The following is a 27775-nucleotide window of genomic DNA, read 5'->3' as shown; positions in this document are numbered from 1 at the left end:
AGCGCTCGGGGAGGTCGCACCTGTCACCATTTATGCTCGGATGCGACAAACCCATTCATACTGGACCAAGATTTGAACACTGCAGTGTAGGCTCATACTTCTAGCGCATGTATTATCCATCTTCATCACACAAAAGGCAACACAGAACAAAAGACATCGAAAGGAACACATTCAAGCCACGAGCCAAGCTTCCATCGCCAAGGATCTGTCAGATCGATCAGGGACCCTTTCGCAGATCCACCCAACCTCCTCCCAAGAAAACCATCACGGTCGAAAACCAACTGCATGATGTCACTATATCGAAACCCTCGCATCGATGCTCCAAATAAATCGATGACGATAGACGCGACTGAACAATGGGCTGGGCTGACCGAACCTTGCGTCCCATGCCTTCATCATATATAACCAGGTAAAAGAACATGCCATTGACCAGAGCAACACCAATTGTCAAACATTTCTTGTATATAACTCGTTCGCGAACTTCCACACTTCTGATTAGAACTTTCATACCTTCAATTGTCGCAAACATGCCTCCCAAGGACAAGTACACTGACCCTGAGCTTCGCGATGAAGTCAAGGAGGAGATTCACCAAGGCGACAAGGGCGGTGCACCAGGCCAATGGTCAGCTCGCAAGGCTCAGATGATGGCTTCCGAGTACAAGAAGCGCGGTGGTGGTGTAAGACTTCCAATTGAGTACTACATCGTCCTTGATTGACTTTACTGACAATCGTGACAGTACACAACCGACAAGAAAGACCAAGACGAGTCCCAAGAGCACCTCTCCAAATGGGGTGAAGAGGAATGGCAAACCAAGGACGGCTCAGCCAACGCCAAAAACGAGGACGGCACACAACAACGCTACCTCCCCAAGAAGGCCTGGGAAAATATGAGCGAGCAAGAGAAGAAGGAAACCGACGACAAGAAGCAAGCCGAGAGCAAAGAAGGCAAGCAACACGTCGAAAACACCGACAAGGCCAAGGAGAGCAGAAAGCAAGCCAACGAGGAAGAGGACGAAAGCTACGCAAAGAAGAAGGCCGAGGAGAAGAAGGAAGACGGAGAGGAGGAAGAGGCACAGGCCGGTGACAAGCGCACTCGCTCATCCCAGTCTGCATCACCTTCCAAGAAGCAAAAGCAAAATGACGGTGCCGCAAAGGACACATCTTCACCCTCAAAATCAAAGTCCGATGCAAAGAAGGACGACTCCAAGGACACAAAATCTCCCAGCAAGGATCAACAATCCACCTCCGACTCCAAGTCCAAAGACCCACCAGGCAAACCCGCTTCCACCGACCGCCTGCCAGAGAAGGATCAAGAAGTCTACTGGAAGACCCTAGGCAACTGGACCAAAGGCACCGTCGTCGAAGTCGCCTACTCCGAAAAAGAGGTGGATGGCAAGAAAGTCAAGGCATCAGAGGAAGATCCCAGAATCGTGCTGAAGAGTGACTCTTCGGGCAAGATTGCTGTGCACAAGCCTGATGCTGTTTACTTTGAGTAAGAGGAGGAAATTAAAAGGCATGGTGGTTTTGGAGGCTTTCTGTCGAGGTGGCCTGAAAACTTTATGAGAATTGAGTTACGTCGAGGCTGAGTCTGTACCATACCCTAAATACAATAACATAATTTGTTCTCCTCAAACCCTCCTTGCGAGGCCATCGTCCGGTTCAGTGCTCCTGCAGCAACATTCCTATCCAAAGCTTATGCTCATGCCCAATAACAAACCATGCAGGTCCGCCTCCACGAGTCAAACGACACTAGGAGCTCTAACAGGGATATTTGACTTGTCTGGAGTTCTGACAGGGAATGTATCTCGACAACAATGGGCATGATTTATTCAGGATCTATCTATCGGAACCGACATGATTGTAGAAGCCATAATGGGACAACAGATGCGGTGCTACTCAGCACAGCACAACTATAGTACATCTGGACTCGGATTTGCCTGAGGAACACTCTTCACCAACAGCCAGGATGACCCTTCTGCTTTGCCTCGCACTCCCATGCCTCCAGCTCTTGCATGTCCTTCTCATCACCACGTCTTCCCTTGTTCTTCGCACCAACACCGTCCATACGAGTAACCACATTGTCAATGATGTTCTGGACATCACACATCGTCTTGTCGTCAAGCACCTCCTTGGCTGTCCAAGCAGCATCATCACCTGTGCTCGTCTCCAGGTTCTGTTCGAAGAAAGACTCGGCTGAGATGGAGAGCTTTGCTTCAAACCAGAGGCGGTGGTCTTCAACCATTTCAGATCTCTTTCCAGAGGCCACTTGGTGAATTGAGGTGTCAGTCTTCATCCGGCCCCTGATCAGCTCCTGCACTTCCGTTATGTGTAGCTTGATACGATCGTTTTGAAGATAGGTGAACGAGAGACGCTTTTTTGCGTAAGCGGTGTGAATCTTCAAGTCGTTGTTTACACGAAAGCGCACATCAACAAGTTGGTCGTCCTTGGAACCACGAACATTTGCGGAAAGCTGCTCCACGAAATCTGACACTGCCTTTCGGTGAGTGTACTGTCTGCGGCCTTCGACAGCGAAGCGAGCGTCCCATTTGCGCTTGGGATAATGAAAAAACGCCTGGCCGATGGTAAGAGAAGCGAAGACGGTCTCGGCCTTACCCATACCTTTCACCTTGACTATGAGGTCGTTGTGGTATTTGTCCTCGCAGTCAAACTCATACCAAGAATCTTCCTCTGTCTCTGTGGGGTCCTGTTTGAAGAGATGCGCAGCCGGGATCTGACACGCCTCCTCAGTGTCCGAAGTAAGTCTCTCCACGAAGTGCAGGTATGTCTTTGTATCTGAGAGGAGGTACTTCTCGATACCCTCAACCATACGGTAAGACGACATTGCTTTGGCCTCAGCGAACTCCTTTGCTTCGGGTCCAACCAAGCCCTCGAGTAATATGCGACCGATAGAGACCTCCATGTCTAGATGGCCCCTGAAGGCCCTAGCGGAGTCCAAGATCTTCAAAAGATCATTGCTGCAGTCGGGAAGGATGCGAGGCTTTGGTTGGGGTGCCTGCGATACTTGAGGTGCGCTTGCTCGACTTTGCGAAGGTTTATCAATTCGCTGATTTGCTCTGGGGTCCCACTCGGGTACCTCGAGCTGTGCTTTGATCGTTGAGCTTGCGCCACTCTTACCCTTCGACTTGGGCTTGGGCTTTCGGTGAGCTGTGGTCTGGAAGTATCTCCGGCTCGAGACTTCATCCTCAAGCTGTATTGTCTCTACGACATCAGTAGCTTCCTCAGGCGTAGCCTGGGTCACTTGTGAGTACTGTCCTGACGTGTCAGCTGGGAGAGGTAATCCCTGAGGCCTGACGAGGGTAAAACCGGGAGATGGACGAAGTGCCGGAGGGACCTGCTGCACTCTTGGTCGTTGCCCCCGTGATTCAAGAGAAGGAAACGGCTCTAGGTGGGAGTCGCCAGCATAATCTGGAAGGGGACTAGGGCAATACTCGACTGGCTCCGGTAGAGCGGGAGTAATGTCCCATGATGCTTTAGGCAATTTGGCCGTGAACTTTATCCCGGAAGGATTGGAGGATTGCAGTGGCTCGGCAAGGATCGACGAAGTGGTGATTCTGCCATCGACAGAATCAGGAGCCGGTGTAGAAACAGGTTGCGAAGGTGGGATAGCACCTGCGTTTGCTTGTTGTGATCTTTCAAACATGCGGCCCTCATAATCGATAAGTAGGCTTGAGTTTGAGCGGCTTTCAGAATCAGTCTCTTCCGGAAAACCGAGATCTTGCACAGGATATTCTGCCTGCTTTCTAGATGGTGCTGCTGCAGGCAGAAGCGCATTGTAATTCGTAGCTCCGGTGTCGCCGCCCATCAGGTCGTCTCCTTCTCCCTCAGGCACATAATCATGAGTGTCTTTCAGCCAGACTTCAACGGGATTCTCATCCAGTTCCAACAGAGATTCATGCATGCCCTCTCGGAGAAAGTGCGGAAGCTGGATGGAAGTCCATCTAAGGACCAAGCCTTCATCATGGGCAACCTTGGTGGGGTTTTGAGTGAAGACTTCGAGAACACCTTTGTCGTTGTGGCGCATCAGGCGAACGACACGTTGACGGGGCAGCATGTCTTTCATCTTCAAAGGAGCCAGGGTCTGCAACAATGTGCCATCACCCAAATGTTGGAGGCGGTGGAGCCGAAGCCTGCTATCAGACTCTTTTTCCGTTCGCATGAAGTGAGTGTCGATTCTAAGGCGGTGCTGAGCAAGTCGGTCAGTCGAGATGGCTTTGGGAGATTACGGCAAACGAGAGACGTTGAGGTTACGCCAGGGAAGGAATGCATGAGGACTTACCCAGTTTCTCTCGACATTGTCCAGTTTCTTGACGACGGCCTGGATCTTGCTCTGAGTTGCGTTGGTGATGAAGACACATGCCTTTTCGACGTTCAAGTCCAATGAGCACGCAGTGTCCTGAGCAATGTCCTGCAGGACACGGCCAGGCAGAGCGACAGCGATGTTCGTATTGGGGTCTTTGGGGTTCCAGAAAGCCTTGTCTTCGTCTTCGTCGCGTCCAGAGGATTTGTCGTCATTGACATCAATGAGATGTTCGCCGTCAACAGAATCGTCTTCTCTCAGAAGCTTCTCGAGTTCGTCTTCGGCATTGGCTGTTCCACCAGTCTCGGCCATGCGGAGGATCTTTGGATCGCTCATGGCGTCTGCGGGACCGTCTTGGTGCTTGTCGACATAGGCGTTGCACATGTCGACGAATTTGAAGTAGCTGCTTTCATGTCCCGGTTCGGGGAACTCAATTCGGAACATCTGCATCTGGTCAGACGCGCCAGAATGGCTTGTTGCAAGTCAAAAGACTTACATGCGTATCGAACATGTAGGTACACCTGACATTGGCGTCGCGAACCATGTTGTCGAACATGATGATCAATTCTTCGGGCTCCTGGAAGTTCCACACCATGCTATGCAAGAAAGTGCTCGCCATGTTGGATGTAAGCAAAACTTGGTAAGGGGAGATGCCAGTGAGTTGACAGCCCTTGCTCGATGAATAGAGGTAAAAGATCTTGGAGTGATGCGGTGAAGATGTTGATGCACTGAAAGGATTTGGATTGGCGCTTTTGCGCGGCAGATGAATGCAATGCCGGATACCGTTCGTCGTTTTTCTGTGTTGATCAGGAAGCTGCGAAAACCCGCGCGCGTGCATGTGCCTTGCATGAAAGAACCGGTCGCTTGCTCGTGCTGTTGGTAAGATGGTATGTCTTGATTACTCAATTGGCAGGCACGATCTAACACTCTGAACGCCTTCATCAGACTCCCTGACTTCGAAATCAGCTTCTTCACATCGATCTCAAACGCGGCTAGTGTCATTTCGTCTTGTTATACCATAGGTAAGAATATGGTGCCACCTGTATTATACTCCTTGTCTCCTCCCATGACGCCTCGCTATGCAGCCCTTTGAAAGCCATAAGATATCTGCTTCTCAGTACGCCTATTCAGAAGCAAACCCGTGAACGCCTTCGTAAAACCCCTGTATAGTCAGATTTCCCGCTATACAACATCAACAATGCCAAAGAAAACTCCCTCTCTCTCTCCTACCCCAAACAAAACTCACTTTTCGGTCAACCCCTGAGATGATCGTAGTACTCAGGAAGGCGGCGAAGGCGGAGGTGAGCTGACACCATTCTCATTGTTCACTTTCTGCATGTTCATGAGCCACTTCATGCGGTTCATGACCTTGTGCATCTCCTCAAGCGTCGTCTCAAGTTCTCCTTCGCGTTTGCTGATGCCTCCCTTGAGTTGCCTCACATCCCCGAGGACACCGTCCACTTCCGTGTCTTTTTCTGCTTTGTACTTGTCCGAAGCTGCCAGCAGTTCGTTGTACAGTTTTCGTGCCTTCTCCGACTCTTGACGCATTTGGTGGTTAACGACATCCAATTTGGTCAGGCGTTTTCGGTCTTCCTCCCTATCGTCGCTCAATTCTCGTAGTTGCTTGCTAGCCGCTGCTATGCGCTGCCGGTACTCAGACGATAGTTGACGGTGTGATGTCTCGAGGATGGAGGCGTGTGTGGTAGCGTGCTTGGCTTCTTCGACTGCTTGCTGGACTTCCTTGTTGCTGTGCTCTTGGTATTCGCCCATCTTGCGTTCGGCGTCCTGTACTCGGTGCTCCAAAGACTCTCTCTTTTGCCGCTCAACATCCAGCTCGGCCTTGAGATCTTCGATCTTGCGATCGCGGCGCTTGATCACGCTCTCGTCCACGGCTTTGCAGTGCGAGAGACGGGCGTTTTCTGCTTGGAGAGCTTCCAGCCTGGGCTTTTGTGCATTGGCAGTGCGTTGCAGCTCTTCTCTTTTGGCGGCCTCTGCCTTTATTTCTCTTTTCAATTTGTCGTTCTCAGCCATGAGCTTCTCAATAACACGGCCTGACTTTCCCAGGTTCGCATTTCCAAGACCAGTGCCGCCAACCCAGGGAGTACTGTCCGAGAGGATTGGCGATGATTCTACCAATGTCGTGGTGGAACTCATGTCGTTGTTCGAGGGCTTGGGTGAGAGTAGTCGTTCTTGTGTGCCGTCGAGGGCGTTTGTTGACACTGGCGGCTGGGCTGTTCGAGGCGACGACGATGCGACTTCGATCTCTGGAGCTCGTGGCTGGGTTGCAGTGTCGGTAGTGGAGTTTGTGACAAAGGGAGCAAAGTCGGGCATCTTCAGTTGAGGGGGAATCGAAAATTGACCATCTGGGATTGGTAAAATGAGCGCTGGACGTTGCGCAGTGACGGGCACGAAAACAAAGGACCCTGCATTTGGAGCTGCAAGCAATCGCAGGAACAGCGCCAACTGGAACGTGCTTACCGCCAATAATCTCTCTTTCCTCCTCGACGCTGTCTGAAGGTTTGCGTCCGGCATGCTTGAATCTTTGCGACAGCTCTCTGAGCGTATTAAGCGATGATTTCCTCCGTCCAAGACTAGGTTTTGGCGTGTAGTCGTCGGCCATGCTGCGTCTCCAGGCTCTCCGGCAACGACAAAGGTCGGTGTCAAAGGGTCCGTGGGCACGGAAGAGCAAGACGGCGTGAACGGCTTCCTGTGGTTCCTGCGCTTCTTGTGGAGCAAAGCCAAAAGCATCGCGCGCAAAAGGTGGGATGGTTGCAGACCTTATGCACGTCGCCGAGTGCCCATCTTAAAGTCTAAATTAAAAAGGACATTGCGCCGGCAGGTAAGAGATACAGTACGTTAGGCTTCAACGGGCCTTAGATACGACGACTGTCAGAGCAAACCACACACGTTCGACGCTGAACGACTCCTCCTATCCTAGCACTGCCTCGCAGGACTATGTATAGAAGCAATTCCAGCGGGCCGTTGTCTCTATCGATACATGTTTAGGAGGTAGTAGTTCAATGATGTGTTTGCTGTGCTCAGCCATGATGCTACTTTTCGATTGTTGTCTCTGCCTAATTTCTATTCATGGTTCTCCTGATGTCCTAGCAAGCGTCATTTGACATGCTTTGATGCAACGTGATTTCTGTTTCTTCGGTGATATGCGGCTTGCGATTTGAGCAACAAGACTTGAGACTTTCAGATTCTCCGTGTCTAAGTTGTAACTGCTCCTTGGAGTCTTTCGAGTGCTTCTGGTCGGAATTTGGGCATGATCTTTGTCACTAGTGGTCTCGATTCGTCGTCTGTTCGAAATAACGGTCAGCATATGTCGAAGCAAAAATCAACCTTGGGTACGTACAGTTTTTATATAGCTCTTCCAACGCATCAAGAGCCATTTCTCTAGCCGGAGGTCGAAGAAGAATTAAGTAGTGTAGAGCTTGAACTGCAAGCTGAACTCTCTCAGGGTCCTTGGCCAGTCTGACCACCCGCTTAAGGACATCCTGATTAATACTGGGAATTTCTGAGAGGAACCGGATAAGAAGTTTGTCCTTGGCGTCTAAGAAAGGCACAATCCCATCAAGTATCTTGAGCATCCATTTCTCGTAATGCTCTTGAATATACTCTGCCTCCTTGTTCTGCTGTTTCTGTATGCGGTCGTTGTACCATTCTTCGGCAAGCCATGAGATGCCGACGTCGATGCGCTTTCTAAAATCTTCAATGATGTAGAGATACAACGAGTCCCGTACAGCATCGTTTAGTAGACCGCCCCTTGACAAGCTGCTTCCCTCGGATTTGAGCTTGCCTTCGTCGAGTCCAGCTGGAGCACGTGTAGCAAGGCGAGTGACGAGCGTGATCCAAGCATCTCGGTCATGGTTGGTAGCTGCAAGACGATTGAAACCGGCTCTCTGTGATTTGCTTGGCGCAGACTGCTCGAGTGTAGTCAGGGTGCTGAACACGCGGTTCACTGTTCCTTTGCTGTACTCTGCGACCTGATCTGTAGTCAATGGAGGTGGTGGAGGTAGGTTGAAAGGCCCCAGAGACACCGGCGCTCTATCGGCATCTGGAGGGGCTTGATCGAGATTGTTGGTAATTTGATCGGTACTTTCGACGCCAGGCTCATAGTCTTCGTCTTCGTCGGCCGGAGCAGGACCAGTACCCGTGGCCACTCGAGCAGCCGTGGCAGCTGTGGCAGGTCTCGCAGCTAACGACAAGTACCTCGCCTGAACAGCGTTGATGGCAGCATCCATTTTGGCCTTGTCTATTGACTTTAAAAGTGGTGCCACGATGCTCAGAACGACATTGGAAGGAATCACGTTCACATCGAAGTTTCTCAGGCCCTGGTCTTGAGTAAGAGTGAAGAGCTGAGCAAGGCTTACAGGACCTTGTGGCAGCGGTGGTATTTGTGGTGTCTGGGCAGGCGCTTGTGGCATTTGCGCATTCAGACGCTGGCGCTTTGCCTCAGACAGACCGTCAGTTGGCTCGGAGGGTGCGGCCCTCTTGCGACTAGACTCGTCGAACACATCTACGAGCGTGTGTCTGAGTCTTTCAATGCACTGTTGGATACGGCCGGCGAGGGGGTGGTTAGGGTTCTTCTTGATGATGTTGATCAAGAAGGTGGTTGTGGTGCGTGTCATGGATCTGATCATAACTTTGTGGGTTGGCGAGACGGGGGTGGTGGTTGCGAGTTTGAAAGGGTTGTAGTTGAGGACAGTTGAGATGATCTTGTTGGCGACTGAGGGACGGTTCTTGACCAACGAGCCAAGACTGTTCAAGGTAGCTGTCACAAGCAACGCATCGGTACTGTTGTCTTGCAAGACGCCAAGTAGTCTGTCAAGCAAGCCCAGGGCTTCGGCTTCAAGCGTTGAGGGAGAGACAATGGGATGGTCACGAGGTACCAAAGCAAGAGAGATCTCATTCTGCTCAGGACGCCTTGGATCCGCTATCAGACCTGGGGTTTGGACCTGGACGACCCTCTGAATGAACTTGACCGAGCATATGTGGATACCGGGAGGAGCATTGGCCATTCTACGAAGAATGCTCGACTTGATGGCGGCCATCTTCTGCCATGGCGAGGCATCCTGGGGGTTTGCGACGATATGGCGGAAGATGAAGGGGTAGATGCTCGCAGCTGTCTGAACAACGCTCTTGATGACAGCGGTGTCTTCATTGGGACGCTCGAGGAAAGCTTTGAGCGTGTCTAGAACCTGCAGCCCCAAGTTCTGCTTGTGTTCCTGGGCGAGGACGGGGGATGCGAAGGTTTCGGCGAAGAAGTCGGCGCCCCATCTTCTAAGCTCGAGTATGGCCTCGGCGCCCACAATTCTAAGAAGACCAGGGACGACTTGAGGATAGAGAGCTGGATCGGCGAGAGCAAGGTTTCGAGCAGCATTGAGCTGCTTTATCGTGTCGGCGACATTGCCCTGGGCGGCCATTGTGGACGGCGGAGGGACGCGCCGAAGACGTCACGCAGCGCAGACGAGGTTGGATTCAACTCGGTGACAGCTACGCTATTGTGACATGAGGCACACGTAGAGTGTCTTGCACAGCTTTCTGGACAAGTGCGATGATGCACGATCTTGACAAAGTGTCAAGAAAGGCGACGGTGAAATGCGCAATGCGATGGGTCGAATTGATGAAGCTCTCTTGCTCTGTCGAGTTGAACGCGCGGGAAAGCAGCAGGTGCAGCAGCGTCGCCGGTCGCTCTTGGCATCACCGTTTCTCGAACATGTGAATTGCACCTTCTGTTCTGGTCTGAATAATACTTGATCATATCACGACTCAAGCAGATATGCCTATTGGAAAGTATGCAGAACAAACACTCTTCTATACCAATTCTCGAATTGACGCCATCGCAGGATCCCCCAGTCGTCGTACTACGACAAATACAACCGGCCCACCGCCGCTCTCTACCGTGCCCGCCAACCGTACATTGTCAAGAATGCCCTGACCGGTCTGGCTATCTTTGGCTTCGCTATTGGTGTTTGTCCGTCGCATCTGCCTTTGTTCGTTCTATGCGACCACCACCACTAACCCGCCACCGCAGACTCCTTCACCATCCGCGCTGTCGCCCAGGACGAATTCGAAGATGTCGTTGTTCCCGATGCGCCCGCCACTCCCGGTCACGCTCCTCACACCAGTAACGTGAGGCAGGTGGCTTCCAAGTGAAGAGGCTCCGGATTCCACCCCACATCTGTATCACCACATGTACATTCTATACGGCATGGTTAAGGCGCAATGGAGTTATGGGAAGCATGTCTCAAATGACAGCGGCACTTTTGTTCACATACGAGCCACGAATGAAAAATATACAAAAGAAGAAAGATGAATTCGCTATTGGCTTGGTATATCTACATCAACACAGTCTGGACGCCAGTGGGAAGGTTGCCCTTGAAAGGATGCTCGCTGGGAACGGCGTTGTCCTTGATCTGCTGCAGCTTCTTTGCGTTGGCCTCGTAGGACTCCTTTTCGTACTTTGCGATGACCTGTGACATGTCGGCGTAGTGGCCGGCGGGCACGTTGTGAGGGGCTCCAGTGTTGAGGATCCTGTTGACAAAACTTGGTTAGCCTTTCAATGCTCTCGTGATGTGTCCTTAGTATCATCCATTCTTGCATGGCCACCTTCTCTTTCTTTGGTGCACGTAATTCCCCATGCCATACGGGTGGGGTATATAAGGACGGTCGGACGTACTCGGGGAACTTCAATTGGACATTCTGGGTGCGCTGGGTGTTGGCAAACAGGTTGCGGTCAGCAGCAGCCTGCTCGAGCGCATCGGTGTGAAGAGCGTTGATGTGGGCTGCATCCTTGCGGTAATGGTCGTAGCTGTTGATGACGCGGGTGAAGTACTTGTGCTCGTAGTTGCCGGGGCCGGTGAACTGGTACATGAGGTAGCCGATCGGGATGAGGGAGATGGTCATGAAGAATCCTTTCTGTCGCATCCATCAGTCTATGCTCTCCTGCGCTTGATCTGGCTCTTGCTGTGTCCCAATGGCACGTACTCCGAGCTTCTCCTCTTCCGGGTATTTGATGCTGCCAGCGGCTGGTGCTTCGTGGTGGGCGTAACGTTTCGTTTGCTGACGGCTGACTGCGCGCGCAGTTTGCGCAGCGCTTCTTCTGAAGGCCTGCATGTTGTGTGTGATGTGTACGAACTCAATCGCTATACCGTCAATCGTCCTCTTGATCTGGCAGAGTGATGTCGAATCGTGCTTGGCGTTGTTCACGCTCGGACCCACAATTCGAAGCACCTCATATATAAATGTACCCTTGGAGTACCTTATAGATGCCGATGTCGATTGAATAAGAATCTATCGCAAGACTCACTGAAATATAGGTAGATGCCCAATTACAACTGATCACATTACGAACATTTACTGAAATTTTCATGAATATCTACGCTTAGATCGAATCGAATACCCAGGTGGGATATAGACAGGCTGACACTGCATTGGCCTGACCATGTATTTCACGAGAAGCGACAGATAACAAGGACAACAATTAAGTTTGAGAAAAGTTTGGCTCGAGGAGGTCAGATTACAAACTTAGTTGCATTGATCGAAACTCGTCAGTCGTTTTTTTCAGAAAAGGACGCTATGAAGGAGTTTTGTTCGAGAAAAAGGGGTGCCGATGCTGTGCGTTTAGTCTCTCTTTCGACGTACAAGCAACTGCAGTGCCGTGAGCTTCCGTCAGAAGACAGTTTCCCGATGCTCGCGAAGCAAACTTGACCACTAATGCATGGCAATTGTCTTGTGGTGAAACCCGAGCAGCCCATCATGAGCTCGTCCTGTAGGTAACATAGACATCATGATCTCCCAAGGGATATGCCGGTGTCGTTTTGCTTTTTTGTATCAAATCCAAACGCCGCGCTTCGAATAACAAGAGTGGACTATGCGTGTCCAACGCCAGTAAGATGCGTCCGTTCGAGCAAACTCCATGAATTTCAGAAACAGCTTTGGGTGGTATTGTTGTTTTTGCCAGGGTGTAAGAACTTGGCGGATGTGTTGGGATAACAGCAGATCGAAATAAGTCGTGTCTCATTGCACAAAGTTTCTCAGCTTCATCATCTCATCGAGCAGCTCCTGCAGATCGTCATCGGAGATCTTGCCTTCGAGCGAGGGTACAAGAGTCTTTGCTTCTTCGGCAGTGTCAGGGCACAGACTTCCTTTGAGAAGGTCAGTAGATGAACGTGTACTGCAAAGATCAAGTAAACTGACCGAGCTGGCTGCGCTCAAAGCGCTCGAGCTCGGTGCGAGTTGTGAGCAACTGCTCGACGGCAGTGACGTGTTCTTGTTGCTTGAAGCGCGCGAATAGCTCGAGGTATTCCTGGGTCTTGAGGAGGGTTTCGGACTCAGAGACCTTCTGCTTGATGTTGCGCCGGCGTGTGGTGACAGCGTTGATGATGGTACGCGCTTCGGACAAGTTCAGTGCTGGAACTTGCTGGAACTCTCCCAGACGCAGGATCGCTGTGGCCTCTTCATCTCCAGTGGGTGCTCTCTTTGGGCGCGAGATCATGTGAGGCGCAGGAGCGGGACCACCGGGGTTGGCCATGTTGTGTGGAGCGAGTCGCGCGGGGAGATGCGACCGGTTGCAAAGGGCGATAGAGCGTAAGGATAAGATGACCGGCGACAATGGTTTGCGCGATAGATTCGACGCCGTCGTAAGTTGTTGATGTCGAACTCTGGCTTGGCCTTGGCGCTGGTGCTCCGGACTCCAAGGCTCCAGAGTGAACGAGCTTTTCGAATTCAAGCGGCTGGCGTCCCTCATCAACATGACTGTCGGACTGCAGTTCATGTCAGACTTACATCTGGAGCGCTTCGAATACAAATACGATATATCTCCCGCTGCCTCTCATCTAGCTCTGGTAGGAGATATTGGACGATTTTGCGACTATGACGATTATGCTGGTTTCCTGAAGAAACAGTGCCAGACCTTCGACCAGGTGCTTTTAGTTGCAGGGAACAACGAGTTCTACCGGTTCGTCACGGCACGGAGGACTGGATGCTGCAGAAAGGCTAGCCCAGGATCCAACTTTGCAAGGGAAGCTGGTCTTCTTGAATCGGACTAGGATTGATCTTACGGGATCCAACATCACTGTACTAGGCTGCACCTTGCATTCTCACATCGAGCCTGGTCATGACCAGCTGAACAAGGATTTCGAACGCATCAGAAACTGGACTGTCAAGGATCACAATATGGAGCACGAGCTGGATGTCGAATGGTTGCGGTATTCTCTTGAACAGATTGCCGAGACAGAGCCTCAACGACAAGTTGTGATACTCACTCACCATGCGCCATCCTTTCAGGATACATGCCATCCTAGTCATGAAAACAATGCCGTAAGCCAGTGCTTCTGTAGCAACACTCTTGAGGCTTTCAAAGCGTGGAAAGGCAAGGATCAAGTAAGCAACTGGGTATTTGGTCATACTCATTGGAACGCTTGGTTCATGTGTGGGAGTACCGTAGTGCAGAGTAATTGTCTACCTAATCGACCTCGTGATCTGACTTGGTGGCGGAGACATACGATATATAGACCATTCGACCCACAAGCAGTCATTCATAGCCGTATGTTACGGTCTTGGACAGATTGGTTATTCAATATATAACACTTAGCCCCACATCAACAACCCATCTTATCCCAAATCACACATGAGATGTGCACGGCAACAAACAGTTTCAAGCAGCAACAAAGTGAAGTGTTGACACGTGGAACCGCAAAAGTGCAGACATAAAAAGGGCAAGCGGAGAGATTAGATCGTCGGTGACAGGGTGGAGGAATTCGGGGATTTTTAAGCGCTAGCGGGCAACTGCCATTTGCGTGTGTAACATGCTCAACAAGCAACTCAAGCACTCAACGCCAAAGGGACGAGCTAGTGCGAGAACAAGTGATTGCTGAGATAGGGCACAATGGACGGCTGATTTAGGAATCTACATCGAGTCTGGACTGGATCCCTGGGTATCTCTGGAATCCTCATCTCTTCATCCGCATAAACATCATAGCGTCTACGCGAGTCACGACTCTTGGCGTCTTCTGGGGGCTTTCGAGCTGGGCTGGACATTGCGCATCGAAGCACATTGAATCGAGCGTATCCACCTACGTTAAACCTGCGACTGCACTGCCGACCGCTCAACGCAGGCGCCGTCTATCTCGACTCCTGGAACGACATCCCATGCCGCCGCCACCCAGTCCTCCACTGGATGTTATTGCGCATGGAAGCACCTTAACAATACCTACCGCCTCCTGACTGCCCGCATCTGGCTGTCCTTGTTTTGGCACGCGTCGGATGCTACCCTATTGAACACCATCTCGCTCGACGATTTTATCCCAGTAGCCGCTGCTACCTTACACTCGCTTTGTTTCCTCTGTCCACAATCTCTCCTCATACATCATGGGTTTACCGACGGACCCCTCTACCCAGCACGACGCTGATGACCATCCCTATCCTTCCAACATCGCTCTACCTCCGTCTCGTACCAACACCTTTGAGTCTCCCGGGGAGTCTCCCTCTCGTCCCTCCACGGACGCTGAGTCACAGCTTGAATTGGCGACCCGTCACCGACCTAAGCGCAGCCTGGACGTCAAGGACGACCGTCCTGCCGATACCCAAGTCTCACCTTCACGGGACCGCTCTCGACCCAATGGCAAGCAGTCTAATAGGATGTGCGCAAAGTGCGGCGGTCATCTGACTGGCCAGTTCGTACGCGCTCTGGGCGGCACCTACCATCTTGAGTGCTTCACCTGCCATGTCCGTCCATTGAAACACGAAGCCTTGAACATTTCGCTGACACTCTGTAGGACTGCGGTAAAGTCGTCGCATCCAAATTCTTCCCTGTCCCCGAACAGCCGCCGAATCAATATCCTCTTTGCGAAACGGACTATTTCCGCAGATTGGACCTACTCTGCCATGCTTGTGGAGGCGCCCTGCGCGGCTCATACATCACCGCCTTGGATCGCAAATACCATATAGAGCATTTCACCTGCTCTGTATGTCCGACCGTATTCGGCGCTCAGGACAGCTATTACGAACACGAAGGAAATGTATACTGCCATTATCACTACTCCACAAAATTCGCCCAGCGCTGCAACGGCTGTCAGACGGCCATTCTCAAACAATTTGTCGAAATCTTCCGCAATGGCCAGAACCAGCATTGGCATCCAGAATGTTATATGATACACAAATACTGGAATGTCCGGCTGCACCAAGGAGGGTCTTCAGAAGAACCCCTGAATTCGGAAGAAAATGCTACAGAAGAGATGCGCAAGATGGTCAAGGAAGGCGAGGAGAGTGTTGAGGAGAAGGTGCTCTGGATATGGCGCACACTCTCGTCTTTTGAAGAAAAATCAGCAACATGCATCTCCGACATGCTGTTACATGTCAGCAACGGCGCCTATGTTGACGGAGTCATGACTGCCAAGAGGTTCATTACCCACGTCGATCTCCTTTTCTCTGCAGCCGATCATTTGGACCAAGTTCTGCAGTCTCACACAGCGAAGGGTACGTCAAATCTCAAGTCGTGATGTGTTCATTTGCTAACCTTTCCAGGCTTGTCCTACTCTAGAGAAGCCAAATTGCTCTGCAAGAAAGTTGTCGCCTTCTTCCAACTGCTTGCTGAATCTCAGGAGACCGGTGTCAGGCGACTGGGTGTTACCCAAGAGCTTTTGTCCCTTGTCACAGGTCTAGCACACTACCTCAAGCTTTTGATCCGCATTTGTTTGCAGGGCGCGCTCAAACTAGAGCGTGAGACCGGCAGCCACGAGGGGCTTACAAACTTTTTGGACGAAATTGGCGCGCTTGACGACAGACTCGAGGCTGAAGACGACAAAGACCCAAGGAGCGAGACCGAAAACTTTGTTGCGCGATCTGCTGACAACTGCGCGGTTTGCGATAAGTCCGTTGAGGACAAGTGCTTTGCACGCAGAGACAGGAGATTCCATGCCCAGTGTCTTACATGCAGCAAATGTTCAAGACCTCTCGCTGATGATCATGCGATAGCAAGATGGGACGAGTCGTCTCAGAAACTCCTCTGCGACCGCCATGCTGGAAACTCGGCCGAAGGAGATGTCGTTTTCATCAGTCGTCTACAACAATATGTCCACCTACTCCGCGTCGCCCACGCCAGGTTACTAGCTACACTTCGTACGAGCGGCGCTCTACCTCACACTTCAGGTTTGTTTAGAAACTCTGTTACGTTGACCAATATCATTACTCACAAAGACTCTAGATGACCCGAATCTCACAGACTATGATTCCAACAGAGGACATCGTGTCTCGCCGAAGGGTTCCATGGATCCACCGTTACTTCGATCAAACACTCGCTCCAAGTCATATGCCGGTTCGACCAAGCGTGAACATTCACCATCTTACGAGCAAACACTTGGAGACATCCGAAGGCTACGATCAACCCGCATGGAGAAGAACATTTCAACGACGAATCGCAGAGCCCGCACATCCAGAATCATTGACGGTCCAGAAGGTATGCATGGCGACACCGAAGACAAGCTTGAGCGTCGTCAAACGGGCAACTTCCAGATTGTGGACGATGGTGAAGCTGGTGGATCACGCATGTCACAGCTTCAGTTTGGCAATCATGAATCCATGACCCTAGACGATATTCCAAGAATCGTTCAGGCACAGCAAACAAGAGAGCAAAGACCTAATGCCTCCAAGTTCCACCGCGGACCTATGATACCTCAGGAACCAAGGCCAAAGCTCGTCAACAATGGTCACACCCGACATGTTTCGCTCGGCAACGAAGAAAAGCCAGCTCTCGTCGAAGGTGGAGCTTTCAGGACGAAGAAGTACTTCTCTGAGCTGTCCGCCCTTGAATACTTTATCGTTCGACATGTGGCTGTTCTCTCGATGGAGCCTCTTCTTGAGGGCCACTTCAATCAAGAAGAGTTGCTTGACCTTATCGAGACAAAGAGACCTACATTCTGGGGTAAGTTCGGCAAGGCCTTCAAGCCCGAAGCAACCAAGAAGCACAAGGGGAACAAACGAGGCATCTTTGGAGTCTCTCTTGAGCAACTGGTAGAGAAAGACTATGCAGAATCCACAGACGGTATTGGGCCGGGTGCATTGCGGATACCAGTCCTTATTCAAGATGCCATATCTGCGATGCGGACAATGGACATGTCTGTCGAGGGTGTGTTCCGCAAGAATGGCAACATCAAGCGACTGAACGACGTCAAAGAAGAGATTGACTCCAAGGAGATGGTCGACGTTGATCTCACAAAGGAGAATCCAGTGCAAGTCGCTGCACTCCTCAAGAAGTTCCTACGAGAGCTACCCGATCCTCTCATGACATTCAAATTGCACAAATTGTGGATAACGTCACAGAGTAAGTTTGTAGTCTGGCTAGATACCTGGGAACAAATCACTGACCATTTCACAGGGATCACGGATGAGGAAACACGACGACGAGTGCTCCACCTCACATGTTGTCTTCTTCCGAAGGCACATAGAGATACGATGGAAGTATTGTTCAACTTTATGCAGTGGGTGTCTTCATTCTCTCACATCGATGAGGAGTCTGGTAGCAAGATGGATGTCCACAACCTTGCTACTGTGATGGCGCCCAATATTTTGCATCTAGGTAAACGCGATGTGCCCTTAGATGACAACTTGCTTGCCATCGAGGCGGTTCATTCACTCATCGAGTTCAATGAGTATATGTGTGAGGTAAGTTCATGGTTCACGTCATATTTGCTGGCTACAAAACACTGACAAAAAAACTTTCAGGTGCCCGAGGATCTAGCACTCATTCTCAACGACTCTACTCTGTTCTCTGCCAGCGCCGACATCACAACAAAAGAAATATTGAAACGTTACGGCGACCGCACCAAAGGACCTTCAAGCACACAAGGCGACGTAGCACCACCACCGCAATCTACAACGCCGAAGTCCCGCGAAAGCAGGGGTAGTGCGCCTGTCGTCACTCGCGTTGATACAGATGCCGAACAAGCCAACGCATGGGGGAACGAAGCGAGCGTACGCCATGTCGCAGCAGACATGCCACCACAGCCACCATTTGCGATGCATCCTAATAAGAGTTCCGAGAGTCAAGGAAGTCCTACCAGAAACGGCAACCGAAACAGCGGATACACATCAAGACCTATGGTGACATAGATCGAGGGGCCTGTTCAAACCCGCGACGGATTTAACAAACTTGGAACGGTGGCATTTTCATTGTTTGCGTTTGTGCTCTGCCGCTGATTAGGATAAGGTCTTTTTCATCTGCTTTTCGTCCATGGGATAGTATCAGCACTGGAGTTGAGGGGTGAAATGTTTCTTAATCGCAAAGAGTTCTTGTGGAGGGCTACCTGTTTTCTTTTTCTATTCTCTTCTCACACCACTTTTTTTTCTACCTGTTTTGTCTCGACAGATCTTTCTTCCTCTCCTTGTTATTTTCGCCCTTCGTCTCATTCCATCATCCGTTTTGAGTATTCGCTTTTTCTCTTCATCATCATCATCATAGCTTTTGGGCAGTTTGGTACGAGTAGTCGTAAAGTTTTCCTTTCTTGAATCGAAAGATGAGCATTGGTCATCAGGACAGATCCGCAGCTGGGTCGAACAAAATGCATTTTATTCATCATGGTACATCATTTCACCCTTCCTCTGCAGTCATTTTGAGAACAGTCGACATGATGATTGAGAATGCCTGAGCAGCGGATCTTATGCCATCACAGGGCTGAGTATGGATGAGTGCTATTAGTGCTCCATTTGGTGGATGAGCGGGACACCCTGACTTTTGAGCCGATGCTCGGACCTTGATGGTATCGCGTAGCAACAGAGCTGTCGTGGCGGTTTGGTTGTCTGAGGGAGATGGCATAGGATAGAAGCTAGACTATTATGTGACATGGCTTGTGCCTCTCATGTCTTGGACAAGCAAGCATGTGATGTTGGGTGGTCGCTGGTGGTAGAACAATGGAGCACTCCCGAGTTCGGAGGCTGACAAACGCGGTGGCCGATGGCGTCAGATTGTCGACCATGACTTTTCCGAAGGCATTGCAATACTCGGGGAACTTTTCATTCCTCTTTACTCGCAAGTCACAGCGACAGAGAGACAGCATGTCGGCACCTCGAGCAGCAAGGCAACTCGCCAATGGCCTGTTCCGACGAACAAACCCCCGAACGCGATTCCTACCCATCCAACGCAGCATGCACAGCACGAGCAGACTAGCTTCACAAGCAGCCGCCGGTCAACCAATTGTCGAAGCCGAAAGACCTCACGAAACACCGGCAGTGAACCCACCACTCAGCTTCCCCTGTCTGGATGCTCTGGACAAGAAGACGCAAACTTTGACCAAGAAGCGATCGCTATCTGGTCCCGAGCCCTCATACGCTCCAGGCGCGACCGAAACCTTCCACTGCCCTTCGCCCCTCTTGCTGGACTGGGGCGGTGTTCTGCCATCCTTCGACATCGCCTACGAGACCTGGGGCAACCTCAACGCCGACAAGAGCAATGCCATCCTGCTCCACACCGGTCTGAGTGCCAGCAGTCACGCGAAGAGCACTCCTGCCAACTCAAAGCCCGGCTGGTGGGAAAAGTTCATTGGACCTGGCGCACCCATCGACACAGACAAGTACTTTGTCATCTGCACCAATGTGCTGGGAGGTTGCTATGGCAGTACCGGGCCCGGCTCCAAGGATCCTCTGGCAAACGACCAACACTACGCTACACGCTTCCCTATCCTCACCATGCAGGACATGGTGCGTGCTCAATTCCGTCTTCTCGACTGGATGGGTATTGATAAGCTGTATGCCTCTGTCGGCTCCAGTATGGGTGGTATGCAGAGTCTTGCCGCATCAGTCCTACACCCTGAGCGTGTAGGCAAGCTCGTCAGCATCTCTGGCTGCGCAAGAAGTCACCCTTACAGCATAGCCATGCGCCATACCCAACGTCAAGGTTTGTATTCTACCTTCCCGCCCTCTATAACCGCCACTGACCTTCTCTGCCAGTCCTCATGAACGACCCCGCCTGGTCCTCCACCCGCGGAAACTACTACTCCGCCATTCCTCCTCACGCCGGCATGAAGCTCGCACGCGAAATCGCAACTGTGACCTACCGCAGCGGTCCAGAATGGGAACAGCGCTTTGGCCGTCGACGAGCCGACCCCTCCAAACCCCCAGCCCTCTGCCCCGACTTCCTCATCGAAACCTACCTCGACCACGCCGGCGAAAAATGGTGTCTCGAATACGACGCAAACAGTCTGCTCTACGTGAGTAAAGCCATGGACTTGTTCGACTTGGGCAAAGAACACATGGATATGCTGGAGGGTGTGAGAGCGTCGAATGTGCATAAGCTTGATCAGTTTGGCGCTGATAAGCCGACACCGAAACCAGAGGCTGGAGCGGCGGATTTGTGTAATTTGACCTTGCCGGATACGCCGTATGAGGAGCAAGAGTCGACTGCCGAGATTATGAACAAGGATACGGAGATCAAGGCTGCTACTCAGGATAATGAGCCCCCTGCTGATTTGGTCAAGGGTATGCAAGGACTCAGGGATATCCCGGCTTTGGTCATGGGTGTTGCCTCTGATATCCTGTTCCCGGCCTGGCAGCAGAGAGAGATCGCTGCTGCTTTGAGAAAGGTTGGAAACAGAAAGGTTACCCATGTTGAGCTTGGCGAGGACAGGAGTTTGTTCGGCCACGACACCTTCTTGCTTGATCTTGAGGGTGTTGGTGGTGAGCTCAAGAGATTCCTCGGATAGGAGTTGGGATGAGCCGCAAATGTATGTATGATAGACGTTTTGAGCAAAAAGCATAGCGAATTTGACTTCACCATCACACACTAGTACAATGCCATTGTGATCATACTTGAGCATCCTTTGTAATATGTGCATGATTTGACTTCATTTTCATGGTCTATGGGTATCGTAGTATACTTCTGAGTGTCTCTTAGACATCCTCAAACTCCATGTCGTCCTCATCGGACTCTGCATTGGCATCGGCAGCAGGAGCAACATTAGCCAAAGGCTTAGCATCAACTTCTTCCTCCACCTTGACACGTTTGGCGTTAGGGCCTTCAGCATCCTCGACCTTGATGTCTGGCACACCAACCATTGTTGGTACGTCCTCGAATTCATCTTCTTCCTCGTCTTCTTCTTCGTCTTGCTCTTCCTGTAACCTCGCTCTTTCTTGCTCTGCTGCGTAGGCAGCCCAGTAGTCGTCCATGACTGCATCGTCTCTGCCAGGTGTACCACCCAGTTTCTTCTCGTCTGCGGCATCGTCCACGGATAGGCCTCCTGCGTGTGCGTCTCTTTCTCTCTGCTCTCTCAACTCCTTTGCGCCTGCCGTGGTAACCTCGCCCGACACCGTACTCTTCGTGAGCCATTCTGGCAGCGCGTTTTGTTTGGCCTCCTTCTCGCGCTTGATCCTTGCAGCCTCTGGATCCGGCTTTGCGGTTGTGTCGTCTTCCAGTTGTACCTTGACTGTCTCTGGCGCCAGTGCCAAACCCTTTGATCCGGCAATACTGGGCTTGACTTCCTCTGCAATCCTCGACGGGCGATCTGGATGTGCATCTCCACGGTTAATGGGTAGATGCAGCGATAATGCTGTGTCGAAGTCATTCTCCGGTACATTCGCCTGATCGATTTCGCGGAGCAGCGCTTCAATAGCCGCGACTTGTGTGTTGAGTCTCATCTTACTTTCATTCTCTCCCTTTTGCAATTCCTCATCCACAGGATCCAGGGGGTGTTCGCAGAGATGGCAGAGGAAACTACCACTCATCGGGTCGATGTTGTCCATGACTTCCAAATCCGTATACTGGCTCTTACACCTCGGACATTCCAAATCCTTCTTCTCCGTCGTCGGCGCCCCCATACTGTCGATATGCTTGGACAACCTCGACAATCGATATTTGATCGCATCAATCGCCGGGTGGAAATGCAACCAGTACCAATCCTGATGTTTGACATAATCCCTATTCTTGAAGTTGGGATTTGTAGACGGTGGGGGAGCATCTTCCTTTTTCTCTGCGCGCGATTGGACGGATACCAGACCGTGGTCTTTGAGCTTGCCGCATTGTTTGCGGAGTTCCTTGCGGTTTGTGCCTAGGCAGTGGGCTAGATCGGCGTCTGTGAGGGTGCTGTGGATGCCGAGGGCGTCGATGATGAGGACTTCTTCTGTCGTGTAGAAGGCGCGCGCGGTTGTGCGGAGGAGGTTTTTGGCGAGATCCATGGTGGGTGGTGTTCGCTGTCTGTGACCTGACAGTGGAGGAGATGGGTGCCTCTTGGGCTTGCGCTTCGAATGTTTTGTTGATTATTTATCGAGTGTGCATCAAGAGATGACCGGCTTCAGTTGTGTATCGTCGATGTGTGTGAATGCGAGGTGAGGTTGTGAAGTCGTGTATGAAGTGGATGGTTCAAGTCAACTTCTTTGTCGAAGCTCTCACAAGCATGTGCAGATCGGGTCCAGGCTCCAGCTGGGTCAAGCTGCCAGAGTGAGCGAGTGATATATACGACTCAAACGAAACACACTTCACCTTCCAATCACAAGTCGCAGTGGTTTAGTGGTAAAATTCGTGCTTGCCATGCACGAGCCCCGTGTTCGATTCACGGCTGCGACATCTGTTTTGTCTTTTGTCGACCCAAATGCGACTCGACATTGCTTCATCGTTTTGCCGGGCAGTGTTCGCTTGGGTAAAGGTCACCTCGTCTTCGATTTTGATCGGTCGCTTGGTTGAGGGAGACGTCGGTTTGCTCTTAAATCTGTTTACATGGTCAGGAAGTTTATCAGCCTTTGTCAATACTCGAAACAGATTCCTTGTATTCGAGTACTTATAGTGCATTAGAACAGTATGTGAAGAAGGCTTCTCGAAAATCCTCTAGTTTAGAGAAAGCAGTCGTTGATTGATCGTCACTACAACCCAGCATATCCCTTATCAACATCCTCAGCCTTGACCTCCTTCTCGACACCCTCTCCCGGTCCCTTCTTCTCACCCCAAACAATCATCTTCTTCCCATCCCACTTCAGCACATCTCCATCCCCGACATTGTACCTATAGTAATTCTCCGTCCCTCCCGCAACCATTGCCCTCCTGAATGTGATGTTGATCCTCCCGTTTCCACTTTCTCCTCCCTTTCTCTTCGGTATACTGTGTAGCCATTTACTTTGTGTGGTCCCTCGCATCAACACCATATCTCCGCTTCCAAGCGGGAGCTTCAAGGGCTTGGTCTCGGAATTCATGGCCGCGGTAGACTTGTCGTCGGAGGGCGGTGTGGGTTTATGTTTCATCAGGAAATCGCGCTTTGCGCCTAGGGAGAAGGATGCGATTGCTGGGTCCACGCCTAGGAAGCGTTCATCGTCGCTATGGTAGGATATACTGTCATCACCAGAGGCGTAATAGTTCACCAAGCAGAAATTGTATTGTTGGTCTGTTGCTGCTTCTGTGAGCTTGCGTAGGAGATCCAGGCATGCAGGTATGGGTCGCGGTTTGCATGTCTTGTAGCGGTCCTTGGGGATTGGTTTATTTGACGTTGCATCCAGGAGGTCGCCTTGGGGTGTGAAAGTGGAGGTTTCATCCACACCGAAGACTGTCGTGAAGCGTGGTGTATTGATATCCGTCTCAATTGGCCCTCGCTTGATCTTGTACTTTACACGATAGAAGAACAATTCGCCGCGTAGAAACTCAAATAGTGGCGTTGATATCGAGCTGGGTATGTATGGTTGGAAGTACAAGAGATCCAAATCCGGTTGATCGTTTATTACTTTGCCTTCTGCTTCTGGAGCGAAGTTCAAGATGTCCGTGATCTCTGGTGGCAATTGTGGTATAGCGAATGGATAGGTATGGTGGTTTGACGGCGCATCCTTGGATCCTGATAGAGATATCTTGGTCTTCTTTTGGACTGGGTTGAAGAAACTATCCAATGTTCTTTTCGACATTTTGGGTTTGGCAATGTGGTGTGGTATTGAGCAGAGAGGACGATTGTGCAGGAAGACGCGACGTGAACGCGCCAACATTTAGGCTATGACGTCGACGAACGATAAAATAACACCAAAATGAACTCGATGATGTTCAAGGATTATGAAACAACATGGGATAGCTCTGTTGGTAGGAGAGTTTAAGGTAAGACCATAATGGTATGAAATTCGCAGTCGGGGTATCTACACGTCCTCCCAGTTTTCGCCCTGACGCCATTGAAGCTCTGTTAGAGCAAAATATGCCCAATTCCAAAAAAGACATAAGAAAAGTCCGCTGCGCCGAAGCTAAGTACTACTCGAAATGCGCCGTGCCCATCGTTAATGCCATGTATCCAAGCTAGACATCCTGTGAAAATGTCTCTAAGCTTTGCTCCTGTGTGCGTATTGTTTGAACAGCCCTTTCGACTTCAGCAGAAGCCACTTCCTGCCACTTCTCACGTCCATTCTGATCGGCCAGACCCTCAGCATCGCCGACCTTCTCATACAGCATGCGAGAGACATCTCTGTTGATGTCGGTGTATTGATCCTTGTTGATCTCGCCTCCGCGATATCTAGGGCCAAGCACGGCTTTGACCATTCTTTGAATTTCGGTTTTGGTCGAGTACGACATGTTACGAGATGGAGAACCAGGTGAAATGTCTCTCGGTGGACTGCTGACTTGGTGTTGAGGTCGTCGATGTGAGCGACCTCGCTCGTCCCTACCGTTCATCGCAGGAGAGAAGGTGGGCGAAGCGAGAGGTCGGACGATAGACGTCAGAGGCATGGGTGAGGTCGGCCTGGGACGTATTTGAGGGGGAGGAGTTACTGACAACGCACGGGGAGACACCTGTCCTGAGTGGATGGGAGATGCTGCGGGAGACGCCAAGTTGAGCGGTCCTGGTTGCTCATCGCCGGAGGTGGCTTCGACATCCGGAGAGCCTGCTTCTTCTGGCGCGGGTTGTTTCTCGACCTCTTGAAGGAGCGATTTGAGAAAGCTAGGTCCTTCGACGGGCTTCTGTACAGGGCGTACTGGGACCTCGATGGTTGATGGGCCTGGTTCTGTAGCTGCTACAAGTGTCATATTTCTCTTGGTCCTCGGTCGTTTGAGCTTGCGTGGTGGTTCCACTTGCTCTCGCTCAGCTGTATTGTCTCGAGGCGAAGCGGGAGATGCTGTAGCTGATTTACGTTTCCTGCTGGGTGGCCTTTGTGCTTCGGGATCGAGTGCCCGGGCCTTGTCGAGAGCATTCCAGGCGCGCAACTCTTCTTGCGACTCGGGTGAATGGGCGGCTGCGAGGTTCCTTCTGTCCAGCAAGGTCGGAGCAGTATCTCTGAAGCGGTTTGCGCCACCTTGGCGACTTGCAACTTGGAGTCTCCGAGTCCATGCTGCGAGCTCCCGTCGTTGAGCTGGTGTACGATGGATGGTGGTAAGATCCTCATCATCGTGAGGGAAGTCGAGGTCCAGATTTAGACGACGCCAAACACTTGCCCAGACCCTGTCCCATGCCTCTGTGCCAGGTCTTCTGGCTGCTGCTCGTCTATTTCTTGTAGTTCTTGTCCTTGGAGCTCTTCTTCCAGCAGAGTCACTGCCTAGTTCCCGATGACAGGATTCACAGTACCAGACGTCCGGCGCGGTAGCGTCGCTAAAGCCAGCGCAGAAGATATGGACGGTGCCATCGCAGCCATCGCAATACATGGTTGCATGTGCGCTGTCGATGTGACGGCAGACGAGGCATGGGGCTTCTTCCTCGTAAAGGAAATCGTCGATGATCAAGGTGGGGTCCACATCGGCCTGTTGTTGTTTCTCCTCAACGATGTAAGAAGAGTGGGCGGGACCATCGAGGTAGTCGCGAAGTTCGACAAGATTGAAGCTTGCACGACAAATAGGGCAACTGTTGGCTCGTTCTACCCATGGTCGCAAGCAAGAGTCGTGGAGGTTGTGGCCGCATGGAAGGAGGTGAGCGACAATTTCGTCGTCTATGGTGTTCTTACTGTGGGAGAGTCAGCACTGGTCTTGTTCAAAGGTGAAGATGATTCCCCCGGGAGGTCTTCGAAGGCGGGGGAGACGTCACCATCCAAGCTTATTCGGCGGCACATGAAAGTGTGGTCAAGCCGATGAAAGCGGTTAAGGAATCGACGGGACCGATGAAGAGGCTCCGAGGGATCATGGAGCTCGGTGTGGACAGGATCTGAATACCTTTGTTCAGAAGAAAGCACGGGAAGCGGCGCGCTAGGATGGCTATCGACAGGGTTGAGATCGGTCTCGGCATCCTGAGGGCGAAGGCGAAAGTCGCCCAAGCAGACGATGCACACGTCTGTCATTATCACGGGGCCCGAAGCAGTGTAGTGTCGAGTCGAAAGAACATGCGAAAGTGGATGAGGTAAAGAAAGAAGGAAGGGGCGGGCTTTATGTACTCAGGTATGGCGGATTGCGGAGTGAGGGCGGCGTTGCCTTCCTGCCTTCACGTGTGACGAATGACTGGGCGTCTGCTTAATTCGCGTCCAAAATCAACACAAAACGCTCAAAATGACTATTGTATATTTGGACCCTGGATCTGATGCTTGACAATTAACTGAGCGCTTTCACTTTGGTTGCAGTGGGGAGAACAAAGATTCACTTAAGGCGGTTGTGCGCGAGAGAACAAAGAGCAGGCTGGCCTTTCCGAAGGCGGGCACAAATTGCGCAATGCTGCCACATCGGAAATGGCATCCATAACGAATGCGACAGCCCTTGTGGGGTTTACGCGGCCAGTTGTTTAGGTAGACCGATGGACGGCTAAAGATACGAGTTCGTGGAATAAGTGTTTGGGCAGGATGACTGAGTTTCATTTGATTCGTTCCCAGGATCCCAGCATATCGAAGAAGCCAGCGTGGATGGGTATTTCCTTCTTAGCTACATCATCCCTTCGTCAAAAAGTCCTTGCTGATTTTTTACGCCGCGATTGCCCAATGGAAAAAGAACCTCGAAACGAGAAAACCGTGGATGGATTGCTGTAATGACTTGGATATCATGGCTTAAACCTCAGCGATCTCGCGCAGACGACGGATGGTCGAGCGGGTGGCAGCGGCGGCAGGGGTGCTGTGAAGGACCTTGTGTTAGTCGAGTTGTCCAGAGTGCGAAGAGGATGCGTCGTCCTGGCGGTCGAAAGGGGAGAAACGTACGAGACGGTGTAAGCGCCACCGGCAACAGTCTTCTTGCAAGACTTGCAGTCCCAGATGCCGACAGAGTGTCTCTTGACAGTAACCTTGCCGCAGAAGGTGCAAGTGTAGCGGGCATGCTGGGTCACCTCCATCTTCTTGACCTGTGGGAGGGGTTAAATCCTTGCTCTCGACTGTCGCATTATTGGATCCTGGTCGAAACGCACCTGCTTTCTGAGGGAAGCACCATAGCGGGTACCGTACTTTCCGGTGATGCCGACCTTCTTAGTTCTCTTGGTCATTTTGGCGGTTGGTTGAAGACTGGATTGTTGACGGGACAGACTTGGACTTCACAAAAGTGTGGGAGTCGGCATCAATTTTGACGAGTGTGTGACGGAAGGTACCGACCGCCAAGACCGCTTCAGTCGTCAC

General features: G+C 51.4%; 14 protein-coding genes across 14 annotated transcripts; 5 read left to right on the top strand and 9 right to left on the bottom strand.

Moving 5' to 3' along the window:
* Positions 1–527: 527 nt before the first annotated feature.
* Positions 528–1496, top strand: M438DRAFT_272571 (uncharacterized protein; the record flags this gene model as incomplete). Its single annotated transcript, XM_029900574.1, has 2 exons — positions 528–677; positions 738–1496. 2 exons carry the CDS (start codon positions 528–530, stop codon positions 1494–1496), a joined length of 909 nt encoding a protein of 302 aa, XP_029761036.1.
* A 167-nt stretch (positions 1497–1663) lies between these two features.
* Positions 1664–4650, bottom strand: M438DRAFT_202510 (uncharacterized protein). Its single transcript, XM_029899346.1, has one exon. The coding sequence runs from the start codon at positions 4175–4177 to the stop codon at positions 1952–1954; it is 2226 nt and encodes a 741-aa protein (XP_029761035.1). The 5' UTR covers positions 4178–4650; the 3' UTR covers positions 1664–1951.
* A 541-nt stretch (positions 4651–5191) lies between these two features.
* Positions 5192–7048, bottom strand: M438DRAFT_345075 (uncharacterized protein). The gene is made up of 2 exons (XM_029905367.1): positions 6797–7048; positions 5192–6681 (listed from the first exon to the last, which is right to left on the bottom strand). Exons 1-2 carry the CDS (start codon positions 6936–6938, stop codon positions 5597–5599), a joined length of 1227 nt encoding a protein of 408 aa, XP_029761034.1. The 5' UTR covers positions 6939–7048; the 3' UTR covers positions 5192–5596.
* A 163-nt stretch (positions 7049–7211) lies between these two features.
* M438DRAFT_396720 (uncharacterized protein) lies at positions 7212–9957 on the bottom strand. The gene is made up of 2 exons (XM_029909273.1): positions 7677–9957; positions 7212–7620 (listed from the first exon to the last, which is right to left on the bottom strand). The coding sequence occupies exons 1-2, from the start codon at positions 9745–9747 to the stop codon at positions 7532–7534; spliced, it is 2160 nt and encodes a 719-aa protein (XP_029761033.1). The 5' UTR covers positions 9748–9957; the 3' UTR covers positions 7212–7531.
* A 146-nt stretch (positions 9958–10103) lies between these two features.
* M438DRAFT_334697 (uncharacterized protein) lies at positions 10104–10480 on the top strand (the record flags this gene model as incomplete). Its single annotated transcript, XM_029903737.1, has 3 exons — positions 10104–10117; positions 10171–10298; positions 10359–10480. 3 exons carry the CDS (start codon positions 10104–10106, stop codon positions 10478–10480), a joined length of 264 nt encoding a protein of 87 aa, XP_029761032.1.
* A 145-nt stretch (positions 10481–10625) lies between these two features.
* On the bottom strand, positions 10626–11461 carry M438DRAFT_317744 (uncharacterized protein). Its single transcript, XM_029902759.1, has 3 exons — positions 11312–11461; positions 11004–11242; positions 10626–10858 (listed from the first exon to the last, which is right to left on the bottom strand). The coding sequence occupies exons 1-3, from the start codon at positions 11438–11440 to the stop codon at positions 10663–10665; spliced, it is 564 nt and encodes a 187-aa protein (XP_029761031.1). The 5' UTR covers positions 11441–11461; the 3' UTR covers positions 10626–10662.
* Positions 11462–12343: 882 nt separating this feature from the next.
* M438DRAFT_334695 (polymerase II polypeptide D) lies at positions 12344–12857 on the bottom strand (the record flags this gene model as incomplete). The annotated part of the gene is made up of 2 exons (XM_029903736.1): positions 12344–12471; positions 12524–12857. The coding sequence occupies 2 exons, from the start codon at positions 12855–12857 to the stop codon at positions 12344–12346; spliced, it is 462 nt and encodes a 153-aa protein (XP_029761030.1).
* Positions 12858–13077: 220 nt separating this feature from the next.
* Positions 13078–13928, top strand: M438DRAFT_396716 (uncharacterized protein; the record flags this gene model as incomplete). Its single annotated transcript, XM_029909272.1, has 2 exons — positions 13078–13283; positions 13321–13928. 2 exons carry the CDS (start codon positions 13078–13080, stop codon positions 13910–13912), a joined length of 798 nt encoding a protein of 265 aa, XP_029761029.1. The 3' UTR covers positions 13913–13928.
* Positions 13929–14695: 767 nt separating this feature from the next.
* Positions 14696–18433, top strand: M438DRAFT_272226 (GTPase-activating protein-like protein of the rho/rac family; the record flags this gene model as incomplete). Its single annotated transcript, XM_029900547.1, has 6 exons — positions 14696–15052; positions 15103–15802; positions 15851–16474; positions 16530–17645; positions 17700–17986; positions 18047–18433. 6 exons carry the CDS (start codon positions 14696–14698, stop codon positions 18431–18433), a joined length of 3471 nt encoding a protein of 1156 aa, XP_029761028.1.
* Positions 18434–19323: 890 nt separating this feature from the next.
* M438DRAFT_317734 (homoserine acetyltransferase) lies at positions 19324–21099 on the top strand. Its single transcript, XM_029902758.1, has 2 exons — positions 19324–20213; positions 20267–21099. The coding sequence occupies exons 1-2, from the start codon at positions 19376–19378 to the stop codon at positions 21016–21018; spliced, it is 1590 nt and encodes a 529-aa protein (XP_029761027.1). The 5' UTR covers positions 19324–19375; the 3' UTR covers positions 21019–21099.
* A 31-nt stretch (positions 21100–21130) lies between these two features.
* Positions 21131–22743, bottom strand: M438DRAFT_345067 (uncharacterized protein). The gene has a single exon (XM_029905366.1). It carries the CDS (start codon positions 22484–22486, stop codon positions 21206–21208), a length of 1281 nt encoding a protein of 426 aa, XP_029761026.1. The 5' UTR covers positions 22487–22743; the 3' UTR covers positions 21131–21205.
* A 366-nt stretch (positions 22744–23109) lies between these two features.
* Positions 23110–24338, bottom strand: M438DRAFT_345066 (DNA repair family protein-like protein). Its single transcript, XM_029905365.1, has one exon. It carries the CDS (start codon positions 24188–24190, stop codon positions 23168–23170), a length of 1023 nt encoding a protein of 340 aa, XP_029761025.1. The 5' UTR covers positions 24191–24338; the 3' UTR covers positions 23110–23167.
* A 64-nt stretch (positions 24339–24402) lies between these two features.
* On the bottom strand, positions 24403–26599 carry M438DRAFT_345064 (uncharacterized protein). Its single transcript, XM_029905364.1, has 2 exons — positions 26403–26599; positions 24403–26196 (listed from the first exon to the last, which is right to left on the bottom strand). Exons 1-2 carry the CDS (start codon positions 26525–26527, stop codon positions 24567–24569), a joined length of 1755 nt encoding a protein of 584 aa, XP_029761024.1. The 5' UTR covers positions 26528–26599; the 3' UTR covers positions 24403–24566.
* A 127-nt stretch (positions 26600–26726) lies between these two features.
* On the bottom strand, positions 26727–27660 carry M438DRAFT_317725 (ribosomal protein L37ae). The gene is made up of 3 exons (XM_029902757.1): positions 27571–27660; positions 27368–27507; positions 26727–27284 (listed from the first exon to the last, which is right to left on the bottom strand). The coding sequence occupies exons 1-3, from the start codon at positions 27643–27645 to the stop codon at positions 27221–27223; spliced, it is 279 nt and encodes a 92-aa protein (XP_029761023.1). The 5' UTR covers positions 27646–27660; the 3' UTR covers positions 26727–27220.
* Between the last annotated feature and the right edge of the window lie 115 nt (positions 27661–27775).

The sequence above is a fragment of the Aureobasidium pullulans genome, assembly GCF_000721785.1.
Source record: "Aureobasidium pullulans EXF-150 unplaced genomic scaffold scaffold_8, whole genome shotgun sequence".
Classification (NCBI taxonomy): Eukaryota; Fungi; Ascomycota; class Dothideomycetes; order Dothideales; family Saccotheciaceae; genus Aureobasidium; species Aureobasidium pullulans.
This window is presented reverse-complemented; position numbering and strand designations above follow the sequence as displayed.